The sequence below is a fragment of the Tachyglossus aculeatus genome, chromosome 7 (genome assembly GCF_015852505.1).
Source record: "Tachyglossus aculeatus isolate mTacAcu1 chromosome 7, mTacAcu1.pri, whole genome shotgun sequence".
Lineage (NCBI taxonomy): Eukaryota > Metazoa > Chordata > Mammalia > Monotremata > Tachyglossidae > Tachyglossus > Tachyglossus aculeatus.
Genome location: NC_052072.1, coordinates 5,689,392 through 5,705,812, shown reverse-complemented (window position 1 = coordinate 5,705,812; position 16,421 = coordinate 5,689,392). Strand labels below are relative to the sequence as shown.

Below are 16,421 nucleotides of genomic sequence, written 5' to 3'. Positions count from 1 at the left end.
GTTAGATTCTAAAATAATAAATTTTATTTATTACATATATTCTATATATAATAAATAAAATAATAAATGTTATTTATTACATATGTTCTATATATTATAAAATTATAAAATAAAAATAGATTCTAAATAAAATTAGTTTTATTTGTCCATATTTATTTTGTTAATATGCTTTGTTTTGTTGTCTGTCTCCCCCTTCTAGACCGTGAGCCCTCCGTTGGGTAGGGACCGTCTCTCGATGTTGCCGACTTGGACTTCCCAAGCGCTTAGTCCAGTGCTCTGCACACAGTAAGCGCTCAGTAAATATGATTGAATGAATGAACATACGTGAGGTTGAAGAGGGAGTTTTGCATTGCATTTTTGGCCCGTGAAGCTATGGGCGTTAGATTCTAAAATAATAAATTTCAATTATTACATATATTCTATATATACTATAAAATTATAAAATAAAAATAGATTCTAAAATAATAAATTTCATTTATTACATATATTCTATATATATTATAAAATCATAAAATAAAAATAGGTTCTAAAATAAATAAAATTAATTGTATTTGTCCATATTTATTTTAGTCTGTTAACATGTTTTGTTTTGTTGTCTGTCTCCCCCTTCTAGACTGCGAGCCCGCTGTTGGGTAGGGACCGTCTCTCGATGTTGCCGACTTGGACTTCCCAAGCGCTGAGTCCAGTGCTCTGCACACAGTAAGTGCTCAGTAAATATGATTGAATGAATGAACGTACGTTTGGCATTGCATTTTTGGCCCATGGAGCTATGGGTGTTAGATTCTAAAATAATACATTTTATTTATTACATATATTCTATATATACTATAAAATTATAAAATAAAAATAGATTCTAAAATAATACATTTTATTTATTACATATATTCTATATGTATTATAAAATTATAAAATAGAAATAGGTTCTAAAATAAATAAAATTAATTGTATTTGTCCATATTTATTTTATTTTGTTAATATGTTTTGTTTCGTTGTCCGTCTCCCCCTTCTAGACTGTGAGCCCGCTGTTGGGTAGGGACCGTCTCTATATGCTGCTGACTTGGACTTCCCAAGCGCTTAGTCCAGTGCTCTGCACACAGTAAGCGCTCAGTAAATATGATTGAATGAATGAACGTACGTTTGGCATTGCATTTTTGGCCCGTGGAGCTATGGGCGTTCGATTCTAAAATAATACATTTTATTTATTACATATATTCTATATATACTATAAAATTATCAAATAAAAATAGATTCTAAAATAATAAATTTTATTTATTACATATATTCTATATGTATTATAAAATTATCAAATAAAAATAGGTTCTAAAATAAATAAAATTAATTGTATTTGTCCATATTTATTTTATTAAGATGTTTTGTTTCGTTGTCCGTCTCCCCCTTCTAGACTGCGAGCCCGCTGTTGGGTAGGGACCGTCTCTAGCTGTTGCCGACTTGGACTTCCCAAGCGCTTGGTCCAGTGCTCTGCACACAGTAAGCGCTCAATAAATATGATCGAATGAAGGAATGAAAAAGTCTTACCATTTCCGATTCATCCGGGGTACAGCCACCATTGGTATAATACTCGAGGTCCACGGCCTTGATGACGCCGTTGTTCATGAAGCCAACCTGCAATTGGCCAAGGCGACCGGTTGGTCAGTCAACCGCCCGCTGCCCTTTACTCTCCCGCTTTCAAACATTTCCGTGCAACCCCCAAATCCTCCCCTGACCCCAGTTATCATTTGCGTATAGCTTTAATTAATAATAATAAAAATAGTAACAGCATTTATTAAGTGCTTACTATGTGCAAAGCACTGTTCTAAGCGGTGGGGAGGATACAGGCGATCAGTTTGTCCCACGTGGAGCTCACAGTCTTCATCCCCATTTTACAGATGAGGTCAATGAGGCCCAGAGAAATCAAGTGACTTGCCCAGAGTCACACAGCTGACAAGTGGCGGAGCCGGGATTTGAACCCATGACCTCGGACTCCAAAGCCCAGGCTCTTTTCCACTGAGCCTATGGTTTTCCTATGGTTGTACATATTTATGGTTGTACATATTTATTACTCTATTTACTTATTTATTTTACTTGTACATTTCTATCCTATTTATTTAATTTTGTTGGTATGTTTGGTTCTGTTCTCTGTCTCCCCCTTTTAGACTGTGAGCCCACTGTTGGGTAGGGACTGTCTCTATGTGTTGCCAATTTGTACTTCCCAAGCGCTTAGTACAGTGCTCTGCACATAGTAAGCGCTCAATAAATACGATTGATTGATTGATTGAGCCACACTGCTTCTTAATTCTGTTTGTTCTGACGATTTTGACACCTGTCTCCACGTTTTGTTTTGTTGTCTGTCTCCCCCTTCTAGACTGTGAGCCCATTGTTGAGTAGGGACCGTCTCCAGACGACTTGGACTTCCTAAGCGCTTAGTCCAGTGCTCTGCACACAGTAAGCGCTCAATAAGTACGATTGAATGAATGAATGAATTCCATTTCCCTCCTACCATTCCTTTCCAAACTCTTGGAGCGAGTTCTATATGTTGCCGACTTGTACTTCCCAAGTGCTTAGTCCAGTGCTCTGCAAACAGTAAGCGCTCAATAAATACGACTGAATGAATGAAATGAATGAATGATTTGACTGCTGCCTCCGTTTCCCCTCCTCCGATTCTCTCCTTGACCTCCTTGCCACCTGGCTTCCATCCTTTTCTCTCCAAAGAAACGACCCTTCCCGAGGTCACCAGTGGCCTCCTTCTCGCCAAATCCGACGGCTTCTGCTCCATCCTAATCATCCTGGACCTCTCAGCTGCCTTTGATTCATTCATTCATTCAATCGTATTTATTGAGCGCTTACTGTGTGTAGAGCACTGTACTAAGCGCTTGGGAAGTACAAGTTGGCAACATATAGAGACGGTCCATACCCAACAGTGGGCTCACAGTCTAGTCTAGATATCGGACGGAGCCCGGGCCTGGGAGCCAGAAGGTCATGGGTTCTAATCCCGGCTCCGCCACTTGTCTGCTGTGTGACCTTGGGCAAGTCACTTCACTTCTCTGGGCCTCAGTTCCCTCATCTGGAAAATGGGGTTGAAGACTGTGAGCCCCCCCCGTGGGACAGGGTGTCCAACCCGATTTGCTTATATCCACTCCAGTGCTTAGTACAGTGGTGGTGGTGATGGCATTTATTAAGCGCTTCCTATGTGCAAAGCACCGTTCTAAGCACTGGGGAGGTTACAAGGTGATAAGCTTGTCCCACGAGGGGCTCCAAGTCTTCATCCCCATTTTACAGATGAGGGAACTGGGGCCCAGAGAAGTGAAGTGACTTGCCCAAAGTCACACAGCTGACAAGCGGCAGAGCCGGGATTTGAACCCATGACCTCTGACTCCAAAGCCCGGGCTCTTTCCACTGAGCCACGCTACTTCTCTGGCACAGTGCCTGGCACATAGTAAGAGCTTAACAAATACCACAATTATGATTCTTAATTAGTATTATTACGGGCCACTCTCTTCTCCTGGAAACATTATGCAACCTCGGTTCCACCGACACTGTCCTCTCCTGGTTCGTCTCCCAGGTCTCTGGCTGTTCAATCAATCAATCGTACTTATTGAGCACTTACTGTGTGCAGAGCACTGTACTAAGCACTTGGGAAGTCCAAGTTGGCAACATATAGAGACGGTCATCATCATCATCATCAATCGTATTTATTGAGCTCTTACTATATGCAGAGCACTGTACTAAGCACTTGGGAAGTACAAATTGGCAACATATAGAGACAATCCCTACCCAACAGTGGGCTCACAGTCTAGAAGGGGGGAGACAGAGAACAAAACAAAACATATGAACGAAATAAAAGAAAAAGAATAGATATGGACAAGTAAAATAAATCAATAAATAGAGTAATAAATCCGTACAAACATATATACATACATACAGGTGCTGTGGGGAAGGGAAGGAGGTAAGGCGGGGGGGGTGGAGAGGGGGACAAGGGGGAGAGGAAGGAGGGGGCTCAGTCTGGGAAGGCCTCCTGGAGGCTCTCTCAGACTCTTTTTCTGGCTTCATATGCCATCTCTATGTGGACGATTCCCAAATTATTATTATTATTATTATGGCATTTGTTAAGCGCTTACTATGTGCAAAGCACTGTTCTAAGAGCTGGGGGGATACAAGGTGATCAGGTTGTCCCACGTGGGGCTCACAGTCGTCATCCCCATTTGACAGATGAGGTAACTGAGGCTCAGAGAAGTTAAGTGACTTGCCCAAGGTCACACAGCAGACATGTGGTGGAGCCAGGATTCGAACCCATGACCTTTGACTCCAAAGCCCGGGCTCTTTCCAATGAGCCACGCTGCTTCTCTAATGTAAACAAATTATGGATAGGTAATAATAATAATAACCTTGGTATTTGTTAAGCGCTTTCTTTGTGTTGGGCACTGGAGTGGATACATGCAAATCGGGCTGGATGCAATCCCTGGCCCATGTGGGGCTCACATTCTCAATCCTCATTTTCCAGATGAGGTAACTGATGCCCATAGAAGTGAAGTGAATTGTCCAAGGTCACACAGCTGACAAGTGGCGGAGCCGGGATTAGAACCCATGACCTTCTGACTCCCAGTCCTGGGCTCTATCCACCACGCCACGTTACTTCTCCATCAATTAATTACATAATCCTCTAGACTGTAAGCATATGCCTCTCCATCCCTTTTCTCTCTCCGTCTCTGCAGTCTCCCATTTCCTCCTGCCTTCAGAACATCTCTCCTCCTCCAGGAGGCCTTCCCAGACTGAGCCCCTTCCTTCCTCTCCCCCTCTCCATCCCCCCCATCTTACCTCCTTCCCTTCCCCACAGCACCTGGATATATGGATATATGTTTGTACAGATTTATTACTCTATTTATTTATTTTACTTGTACATATCTATTCTATTTATTTTATTTTGTTAGTATGTTTGGCTTTGTTCTCTGTCTCCCCCTTCTAGACTGGGAGCCCACTGTTGGGTAGGAACCGTTTCTATATGTTGCCAACTTGGACTTCCCAAGCGCATAGTCCAGTGCTCTGCACACAGTAAGCGCTCAATAAATTGATTGATTGATCTCTACTTGGACATCCCTCGGTCTTCCCTGTGACTTTCCGATCACTGTAGACACCACCCACTCCACCCTCCCTACTTAACGATCCTGTAACTTTGGCGTTACCTTCGGCTCACCTCTCTCACTCGACCTGTCACTAAATCCTCTTGATTTTACCTTCACAGCAGCTCTAGAATCTGCCCTTTCCTCTCCATCCAAACAGCTACCTCATTAAGACAATCACTCATCCTGTGCCGTCTAGATGACCTGTATATATGTATATATGTTTGTACATATTTATTACTCTATTTATTTATTATTTATTTTACTTGTACATATCTATTCTATTTATTTTATTTTGTTAATATGTTTGGTTTTGTTCTCTGTCTCCCCTTTCTAGACTGTGAGCCCACTTTTGGGTAGGGACCGTCTCTATATGTTGCCAACTTGGACTTCCCAAGCGCTTAGTACAGTGCTCTGCACACAGTAAGCGCTCAATAAATACGATTGATTGATTGATTAGATGACAGCATCGGCATCTCACTTCTCCCCAGGCCATACTTCACTCTGCTGCCTGCATCATTTTTGTAAAAAAAAACCCAGCTCACTTCATATTTCCCCACTCCTCAATTCAATTGATCAAGCAAAGGTGTTCCCTGAGCGCTTACTGTGTGCAGAGTAATAATAATGATAACAATAATGATGGCATTTATTAAGCGCTTACTAGACGTTGCCAACTTGTACTTCCCAAGCGCTTAGTACAGTGCTCTGCGCACAGTAAGCGCTCAATAAATATGATTGAATGAATGAATGAAGAGGTACTTAGTATTAAGTACTAAATAGTAGTACTTAGTAGTAAGTAGTATTAAGTAGTACTCTACTAAGAGGTTGGGAGAGGAAAATACGATTGGTAATAATAATGGCATTTATTAAGCGCTTACTATGTGCAAAGCACTGTTCTAAGCGAGCCCACTGTTGGGTAGGGACCGTCTCTACATGTTGCCAACTTGTACTTCCCAAACGCTTAGTCCAGTGCTCTGCACACAGTAAGCGCTCAATAAATACGATTGATTGATTGGGGGAGGAAACAAGGTGATCAGGTTGTCCCACGCAGGGCTCACAGTCTTCATCCCCATTTTACAGATGAGGGAACTGAGGCACAGATAAATTAAGTGACTTGCCCAAAGTAACAAAGCTGACAAGTGGCAGAGTTGGAATTAGAACCCACGACCTCTGATTCCCAACCCATGCTCCTTCCACAATGAATGGGAATGAAATGAACACTTTGCTTCTCTAGTAATTACCATATTTTTAAGTGCTTATTCTGTGCCAAGCACAGTTCTAAGAGCTGGGGTAATAAGGTAATCAGGTTGTCCCTCGTGGGGCTCACAGACTTAATCCCCATTTTCCAGACCAGGTAACTGAGGCCCAGAGAAGTGAAATGACTTTCCCAAGGTCACCCAACAGACAAGTGGCGGAGTCAATCAATCAATCAATCAATCGTATTTAGTCGTATTTAGTCGGAGTCGGAATTAGAACCCACATCTTCTGAGTCCCAAGCCCGTGCTCTTGCCACTAATAATAATAATGGCATTTATGAAGCACTTACTATGTGTAAAACACTGTTCTAAGCGCTGGGGAGGATACAAGGTGATCAGGTTGTCCCACAGGGGGCTCAAAGTCAATCCTCATTTTACAGATGATGATGATGGCATTTATTAAGCACTTACTATGTGCAAAGCACTGTTCTAAGCACTGTAGAGGTTACAAGGAGATCAAGTTGTCCCACAGGGGGCTCACAGTCTTAATCCCCGTTTACAGATGAGGGGACTGAGGCCCAGAGAAGTGAAGTGACTTACCCAAAGTCACACAGCTGGCAATTGGCAGAGCCGGATTTCAAACCCATGACCCTTGACTCCAAAGCCCGGGCTCTTTCCACTGAGCCATGCTGCTTCTCCAATGCCACTCTACTCACTCTACCTTGTCTTTTTCACCCACATCTTCCCTCTGGCCTGGAATTCCCTTTCCCATGAGCCCACAGTTGGGTGGGGACAGTCTCTAGATGTTGCCAACTTGTACTTCCCAAGCACTTAGTACAGTGCTCTGCACACAGTAAACGCTCAATAAATATGATTGAATGAATGAGTGAATGAATACGAGAATGACTTTATGATAGAAGATGGGATCTTCCGAAGAAGGTGGGTCCACGGAATCGCTACGGGTCGGAAACGACTTGACGGCATTTGAAGAAGACTCCAGCTCTTAGAACAGTCCCTGATACCTAGTGAGCGCCTAACAATCAATCAATCAATCAATAGTATTTATTGAGCGCTTACTGTGTGCAGAGCACTGTACTAAGCGCTTGGGAAGTCCAAGTTGGCAACATATAGAGACGGTCCCTACCCAACAATGGGCTCACAGTCTAGAAGGGGGAGACAGACAACAAAACAAAACATATTAACAAAATAAATAGAATATGTACAAGTAAAATAAATAAATAATAATAAATACGGTAATTATTACTGTGTATTTACCAGCTCTTAGTACAACCTGATCACCTTGTAACCTCCCCAGCGCTTAGAACAGTTCTTCGCACGTAGTAAGCGCTTAATAAGCGCTCATTATTATCCAAGGAGGTGGGATGAGGAGATTGAGACTTGACAGGAAGGAAAAGAGCGAGTCGGGGTGAAGTGGGAGAAGAGAGTTGAAACATAGCAAGAAGATCGTTTTCTGCCTTCAAAGGAATTATAGGATCCAGGACAAGCAATACAGGCAGATAACATATAGGGACTGTCTCTATATGTTGCCAACTTGTACTTCCCAAGCGCTTAGTCCAGTGCTCTGCACACAGTAAGCGCTCAATAAATACGATTGATGATGATGATGATGATGATAACAGCTCTTTAATGGAAAAAAAATGGAATATATTTGAAAGGACTCTTCCCAAGTGCTTGGCGCTCTGCAGCGAGCGCCTAACAAATACGGAAATTATTATTACCTTATATTTTGCAAATAGCGGGTGGCGTCCGGCTGTGATCAGCATATCATCTCCTCGCTCCAGTACTAAACGAACTGGTCTGCCAGTCCTAAAGGAAACACAGAAATGAAGCTCGCCGGGCCTCGAGACTCAACGTTTCCCCATCGGCTCCCTGACGGGGCCGCCCCGGCCCCGGGAGATTCTGGGGAAAATCCCTCTGGATTGGAGCCCGGGAATTTTCCTCAGCCCCGTCCGGCTCCGAGCCGCTCCCTGCTTTCCCGGAATTGGGCAGGAGCGTTGGAGCAGCTCGGAGTCAAGGAGGGGAGGGATCCACTCGTTTCTTCTTCCTTCCTTTTTGGCCCTGCCTTCTCCGCTGAGGCAAGGTGAGGGTCAAGTGATCGTCTGAGGCCTTCTGAGTTTTTCAGCCGGGGGGTTGGGGGGGTTGCATGGTTGTGGTTGAGATGATTGACCAACTCGCTCAATAAATGAGAAGTAGCATGGCTCAGTGGAAAGACTGTGGACTTTGGAGTCAGAGGTCATGGGTTCGAATCCTGGCACTGCCACTCGTCAGCTGTGCGACTGTGGGCAAGTCGCTTCACTTCTCTGGGCCTCAGTTCCCTCATCTGGAAAATGGGGATGAAGACTGTGAGCCCCCTGTGGGACAACCTGATCACCTTGTATACCCCCCAGCGCTTAGAACAGTGCCTTGCACATAGTAAGTGCTTAATAAATGCCATTATTATTATAATTATTATTATAATCACAGTCTTTTAGACTGTGAGCCCACTGTTGGGTAGGGACTGTCTCTATATGTTGCCAATTTGTACTTCCCAAGCGCTTAGTACAGTGCTCTGCACATAGTAAGCGCTCAATAAATACGATTGATGATGATGATAATTATTCTAGACTGTGAGCCCACTGTCTTCTAGACTGTGAGCCCACTGTTGGGTGGGGACTGTCTCTATATGTTGCCAACTTGGACTTCCCAAGCGCCTAGTACAGTGCTCTGCACACAGTAAGCGCTCAATAAATACGATTGAAGGAATGAACTCCAAGCAGAGGGGAAGACTGAAGCTCCTCTTCTAGCCACAGTATTCAACAGCTTCTTAAACGCTGGGAGACGTACAAGTTAATCAGGTTGGACACCGTCCCTGTCCCCCACAGCCTTAATCCCCATTTTACAGATGAGGCCTGGAGAAGCGAAATGACTTGCCCAAGGTCGCACAGCAGACAAGTGGCAGAGCCGGGATTAGAACCCAGGTCCTTCTGACTCCCAAGCCCGGGCTCTATCTATTACAGAATAGATATTAATTCATTCATTCATTCAATCGTATTTATTGAGCGCTTACTGTGTGCAGAGCACTGTACTAAGCGCTTATAGAACGGGGATTAAGGTTGAGCCCCTCTCAAGGGGGATTGAGAGGCATTCCCTCCAGACTGTAAGAAGACACATGACCTAATAATGATAATAATGATAGCATTTATTAAGTGCTTACTATGTGTAAAACACTATTCTGAGCACTGGGGTAGATACAAGGTAATCAAGTTGTCCCACGTGGGGCTCACAGACTTAATCCCCATTTTCCAGATGAGGTCACTGAAGCCCAGAGAAGTGAAGTGACTTGCCCAAAGTCACACAGCTGACAAGTGACAGAGCTGACAAGCTGACAGAGAAGCAGCGTGGCTCAGTGGAAAGAGCCCGGGCTTTGGAGTCAGAGGTCAGGGGTTCAAACCCCTGCTCCGCCAACTGTCAGCTGGGTGACTTTGGGCAAGTCACTTCACTTCTCTGTGCCTCAGTGACCTCATCTGTAAAATGGGAATTAAAACGGTGAGCCCCTCGTGGGACCACCTGATCACCTTGTAACCACCCCAGCGCTTAGAACAGTGCTTTGCACATAGTAAGAGCTTAACAAATACCATTATTATTATTATTATTATTATTATTGTTATTATTAAGTGGCAGAGCCGGGATTGGAACCCATGACCTCTGACTCCAAAGCCTGGGCCCTTTCCCCTGAGCCACGCTGCTAATGGAAAAAGTACAGTATTCACGGGGTGGGTGAGGACCCAGGCCCATTTTACAGATGAGGAAACTGAGGCCCAGAGAGATAAATTCTAGACCGCGGGCCCGTTGTTGGGTAGGGATTGTCTCTGCCTGTTTTCAGACTGTACTTTCCAAGTGCTTATTGCAGTGCTCTGCACACAATAAGCACTCAATAAATATGATTAAGGAATAAATGGATAAATTGAATTGCCCATGGTCACCTACAGCAGGCCCCTGGCAGAGCTGGCTGCCAGTCAACCTGCTTATCAAGCAAAAATTCCTCACCCTGGGCTTCCAGGCTGTCCATCCCCTCGCCCCCTCCTACCTCCCCTCCCTTCTGTCCTTCTCCATCGCAGCCCGCACCCTCCGCTCCTCTGCCGCCGCTCACCTCCTCACTGGGCCTCCTCCTCGCCTGTCCCGCCATCAACCCCCGGCCCACGTCCTCCCCCTGGCCCAGAATGGCCTCCTTCCCTCCACAAATCCACCAAACTAACTCTCTTCCTCCCTTCAAATCCCTCCTGAGAGCTCCCCTCCTCCAGGAGGCCTTCCCACACTGAGCCCCCTTTTTCCTCTCCTCCTCCCCATCCGCCCTGCCCTACCTCCTTCCCCTCCCCACAGCCCCTGCATATATGTTTGTACAGATTTATTACTCTAGTTATTTTACTTGTACAGATTTACTATTCTATTTCTTTTGTTAATGATTCATTCAATGATATTTATTGAGCATTTACTGCACAGTAAGCGCTCAATAAATACAATTGATGATGATGATGATGTGCAGAGCACTGGACTAAGCGCTTGGGAAGTCCAAGTTGGCAACATCTAGAGACGGTCCCTACCCAACAGCGGGCTCACAGTCTAGGAGGGGGAGACAGATAACAAAACATATTAACAAAATAAAATAAATAGAATAAATATGTACAAGTAAAATAAATAGAGTAATAAATATGTACAGACATATATACAGGTATGATGTGCATTTAGCTTTAATTCTATTTGTTCTGACGATTTGACACCGATCCACATGTTTTGTTTTGTTCTCTGTCTCCCCCTTCTAGACTGTGTGCCCATTGTTGGGTAGGGACCGTCTCTATACATTGCTGCCCAAGTGCTTAGCCCAGTGCTCTGCACACAGTTAGCGCTCAATAAATACGATTGATTGAATGAATGAATGAATAGAAGAGGGTCATCAGCTCCACAATTCCACGCTCTATTCATTCAATCGTATTTATTGAGCGCTTACTGTGTGCAGAGCACTGGACTAAGCGCTTGGGAAGTCCAAGTTGGCAACATCTAGAGACGGTCCCTACCCAACAGTGGGCTCACAGTCTAGAAGGGGGAGACAGACAACAAAACAAAACATATTAACAAAATGAAATAAATAGAATAGTAAATATTCATTCATTCATTTAATCGTATTTATTGAGCGCTTACTGTGTGCAGAGCACTGTACTAAGCGCTTGGGAAGTCCAAGTTGGCAACATATAGGGACAGTCCCTACCCAACAGTGGGCTCATGGTCTAGAAAGGGGAGACAGCGAACAAAACAAAACATATTAACAAAATGAAATAAATATGCACAAATAAAATAAATAAATAAATAAATAATAATAATGATGGCATTTATTAAGCGCTTACTATGTGCAAAGCACCATTCTAAGCACTGGGGAGGTTACAAGGTGATCAGATTGTCCCACGGGGGGCTCACAGTCTTCATCCCCATTTTCCAGATGAGGGAACTGAAGCCCAGAGAAGTGAAGTGACTGCCCAAAGTCACACAGCTGAAAATTGGCGGAGCCAGGATTTGAACCCCTGACCTCTGACTCCAAAGCCCGGGCTCTTTTCCACTGAGCCACGCTGCTTCTAATAAATAATAAATAAATAGAGTAATAGATTCATACAACCCAGGGCGTCGTGTGAAGGGTCCGAAAGGGCCCCTGGAGGTGGTCCCGTCACCCGCCCGCCTGAGCTCACTCACTTTTTGGCCGCCACCGCCACGATGGGCCCCAGGAGTGCCGGCTTGGTCACCTTCCCCCCGAATGCGCCGCCCGCCCGTCTCATGTGGCAAAAGATCTTGTTCTTCGAGACGCCCAACACCTCGGCCACATTGTCCTGCAAGAGGCAGTCCGGCATCAGGGCCAGCGGACAACCGGCCGGCCGGCGAAATCATCATCATCATCAATCGTATTTCTTGAGCGCTTACGATGTGCAGAGCACTGTACTAAGCGCTTGGGAAGTACAAATTGGCAACATCTAGAGACAGTCCCTACCCAACAGTGGGCTCACGGTCTAAAAGGGGGAGACGGAGAACAAAACCAAACATACTAACAAAAGAAAATAAATAGAATAGATATGGACAAGTAAAATAAATAAATAGAGTAATAAATATGTACAAACATATATACATATAGACAGGCGATATCTCCTCAGGAGTCCTCCTCGGAGCCCCGACGCTGCTGATTATCTCCCGACGTAGTCCGGTGAAAAGTTGGGAGTCACGGTTAATGCAGACAGACAATCCTGGAGCCTTGCAATCAGGACAGGCCTAAGGCTTCCCCCCGCACCAATTAACTGTATTTATTGAGCTCCTACCGTGCGCAGAACACTGCGCTGAGGACTCGGAAGAATAAATATGATTGACTGAATCAACCAATCAATCAATCATATTTATTGAAGGCTTACTGTGTGCAGAGCACTGTACTAAGCGTTTGGGAAGTACAACTTGGCAACACATAGAGACCGTCCCTACCCAACAGTGGGCTCACGGTCTAAAAGAATGAATGAATGAATGTTGGGGGGGAGAGGAGCTACAGCGTGTCCCTCAAGGAGCTTACGGTCTAGCGGGGGAGAAAGATGCAAAGTCAGTTAGGAGAGAAAGGAAAAATGGATGTGTAAGGGCTTTTAATCAATCAATCAATCAATCAATCATATTTATTGAGCGCTTACTATGTGCAGAGCACTGTACTAAGTGCTTGGGAAGTACAAATTGGCAACATATTTAACATTTAACCAGAAGGGCCGTAAATCGATTCGTTCGCCAGCGCCGTGGAAGGGGGCGAGAGGGAAAATTTGCCCGGAAATACCAACGCAAAAGTGGGAGAAAAGTCACTCGACACAATCATATTTATTTATTCATTTTACTTGCACATATCTATTCTATTTATTTTATTTTGTTAGTATGTTTGGTTTTGTTCTCTGTCTCCCCCTTATTTTAGACTGTGAGCCCACTGTTGGGTAGGGACTGTCCCTATATGTTGCCAACTTGTACTTCCCAAGCGCTTAGTACAGTGCTCTGCACACAGTAAGCGCTCAATAAATACGATTGATTGATTGATTGATTGATAGGCGATAAGTACCCCGAGTAAAGACAAATTCCAACATCACAAAAGCCACAATTCGGGCCCCCCCTTCCTTGTAACCTCTGACAGAGCTACGCGCTCTCTCTTAAGATTGTTAGATTGTAAGATCCTTGAGGGCAGAGAACATCTGCCTTGGCAGGGGCCTATTACAAGTGCGGTGCGCTCAAGAGGTGTTCAATACACACCCCGGTTGATGATGATGCTGATCTGAGAAATGAGGACCCTAAACCCAAGCTTCAGCAGGAAAAGCTTCTCATTCGTTCATTCATTCAGTCGTCTTTATTGAGCGCTTACTGTGTGCAGAGCACTGTACTAAGCGCTTGGGAGAGGACACTAGGACAATAAATAGGCACATTCCCTGCCCACGATGAGGTGACAGGCCTCGGTTGGGGGGCGAAGAGGGGAGAGTCACTCCATTTCCTGGAGTTTGTGTAGCCTGATTTCTTCGGGTCAACCGTACAGTCTACTTGGATCAATCCATGGGTGGCATTTATTGAGTGCTTACTGTGTGTAGAGTGCTGTACTAAGCGCTTGGGAGAGGACAGTAGGGCAGCATTGGTAGACGTGTACGCATCTCAAGTCGAGTTTATAGTCAAGTTTATAGTTTATATGCACTCTCCCGAGGCCATGTAGAGTCACTGTGGGCAGGGAGTGTGTCTTTTCACTTAGAGAGTCACAACTTCACTTAAGAGTCACTTAACTTCTCTGGGCCTCAGTTACCCATCTGGAAAATGGGGATGAAGACTGTGAGCCCCACGTGGGACAACTTGATCACCTTGTATCTCCCCCAGCGCTTAGAACAGTGCTTGGTACATAGTAAGCGCTTAACAAATGCCAACATTATTATTATTTTCATTGCTGTATTGTCCTCTCCCAAGCACTTAAGAGAAGCAGCGTGGCTCAGAGGAAAGAGCCCGGGCTTTGGAGTCAGAAGTCATGGGTTCAAATCCCGGCTCCGCCAATTGTCAGCTGTGTGACTTTGGGCAAGTCACTTCACTTCTCTGGGCCTCAGTTCCCTCATCTGTAGAATGGGGATGAAGACTGTGAGCCCCCCGTGGGACAGCCTGATCACCTTGCAACCTCCGCAGCGCTTAGAACAGTGCTTCGCACATAGTAAGCTCTTAATAAATGCCATTATTATTATTATTATTATTATTATTACTCTGCACACAGTAAGCTCTCAATAAATACGATCGAATGAATGAATCATCCTCTTGGACGGCTCGCGGGTGCTGAAGGAGGAGGAGGGCAGGAGGAAAGTTTCTCCCCCTTCTAGACCGTGAGCCCACTGTTGGGTAGGGACCGTCTCTATGTGTTGCCAACTTGTACTTCCCAAGCGCTTAGTACAGTGCTCTGCACACAGTAAGCGCTCAATAAATACGATTGATTGATTGATTGATTGATTGATTGATTGAAAGTTGGCTACCCGAAGGTGCATTGGGTTACCTGGACGTGACCTGGATACTGCGATCCCACGTGGATCTCCATCTCTTCTTCCTCTTTCGGGATAGCCAGGACCGTCTGAGTTTCCATATAAAAATGCTCCTGCCCCTCTACGTGGACCTCTCCTACGATCAGGCACAGGGGATCAATCGATCAGTGGTATTGAGTGAGCGCTTCTTGTGTGCAGAGCACTGCACTAAACGCTTGGGAGAGGACAATCGAACGGAGATGGTAGACACGTCCCCTGCCCACGGCAAGCTTACGGTCTAGATGGATAATCAGGATCAATCAGGCAATCAATAGTACGTGTTGCGCATCTCCTTTCATTCACTCATTCATTCAATCATATTTACTGAGCACTTACAGTGCGCAGAGCACTGTACTAAGCGCTTGGGAGAGGACTTGTCAAGCAGTGTGGCTCAGTGGAAAGATCCCAGGCATGAGAGTCAAAGGTCATGGGTTCGAATCCCAGCTCCACCACTTGTTAGCTGTGTGACCTCGGGCAAGTCACTTCCCTTCTCTGAGCCTCAGTGACCTCATCTGTAAAATGGGGATTTCATAATGATAATAATAATAATGGCATTTACTAAGCGCAAAGCACTGTTCTAAGCACCAGGGAGATTACAAGGTCATTGGGTTGTCCCACATGGGGCTTACAGTCTTAATTCCCATTTTACAGATGAGGTCACTGAGGCCCAGAGAAGTGAAGTAACTTGCTCAAAGTCCCACAGCTGACACTTGGTGGAGCCGGGATTTGAACCCATGACCTCTGACTCCAAAGCCTGGGCTCTTTCCACTGAGCCACGATGCTTCTCTAAGACTGTGACTTCTCTAAGACGGTGATTTAATAGTAATAATAATGATGGCATTTATTAAGCGCTTACTATGTGCAAAGCACTGTTCTAAGCGCTGGGGGGATGCAAGGCGATCAGGTTGTCCCACGTGGGGCTCACAGTCTTAATCCCCATTTTACAGATGAGGTCACTGAGGCGCAGAGAAGTGAAGTGACTTGACCAAGGTCACACAGCGGACATGTGGCAGAGCCGGGATTCGAACCCACGACCCCTGACTCCAAAGCCCGGTCTCTTTCCACTCAGCCACGCTGCTTGTGAGCCCCACGTGGGACAACCTGATCACCTTGTATCCCCCCACCAGGGCTTAGAACAGCGCTTCACACATAGTAAGCACTTAACAAATTCCATTATTATCAACTTGTACTTCCCAAGATCTTAGTCCAGTGCTCTGCAATCAATCAATCAATCAATCGCATTTATTGAGCGCTTACTGTGTGCAGAGCACTGTACTAAGCGCTTGGGAAGTACAAGTCGGCAACACCTAGGGACAGTCCCTACCCAGCAGCGGGCTCACAGTCTAGAAGTGGGAGGCAGAGAACAAAACCAAACATACTAACAAAATAAAATAAATAGAATAGATATGTACAAGTAAGATAAATAAATACTCTGCGCACAGTAAGCGCTCAATAAATATGATTGAATGAATGAATGAATATTATTGTTGATATTATTCTGTCGAGTCGTGTCCAACCCA

General features: G+C 44.9%; 1 protein-coding gene across 1 annotated transcript in view; it reads right to left on the bottom strand.

Moving 5' to 3' along the window:
- Window positions 1-16,421, bottom strand: part of AOX1 (aldehyde oxidase 1) — a 153,648-nt gene that overhangs the window by 44,245 nt on the left and 92,982 nt on the right. The window contains exons 21-24 of the mRNA XM_038749208.1: window positions 14,877-14,998; window positions 12,050-12,183; window positions 8,050-8,137; window positions 1,537-1,623 (exon numbers count right to left, since the gene is read on the bottom strand). Coding sequence (XP_038605136.1) covers window positions 1,537-1,623; window positions 8,050-8,137; window positions 12,050-12,183; window positions 14,877-14,998 — 431 coding nt within the window. The remainder of the gene's footprint in view (window positions 1-1,536; window positions 1,624-8,049; window positions 8,138-12,049; window positions 12,184-14,876; window positions 14,999-16,421) is intronic.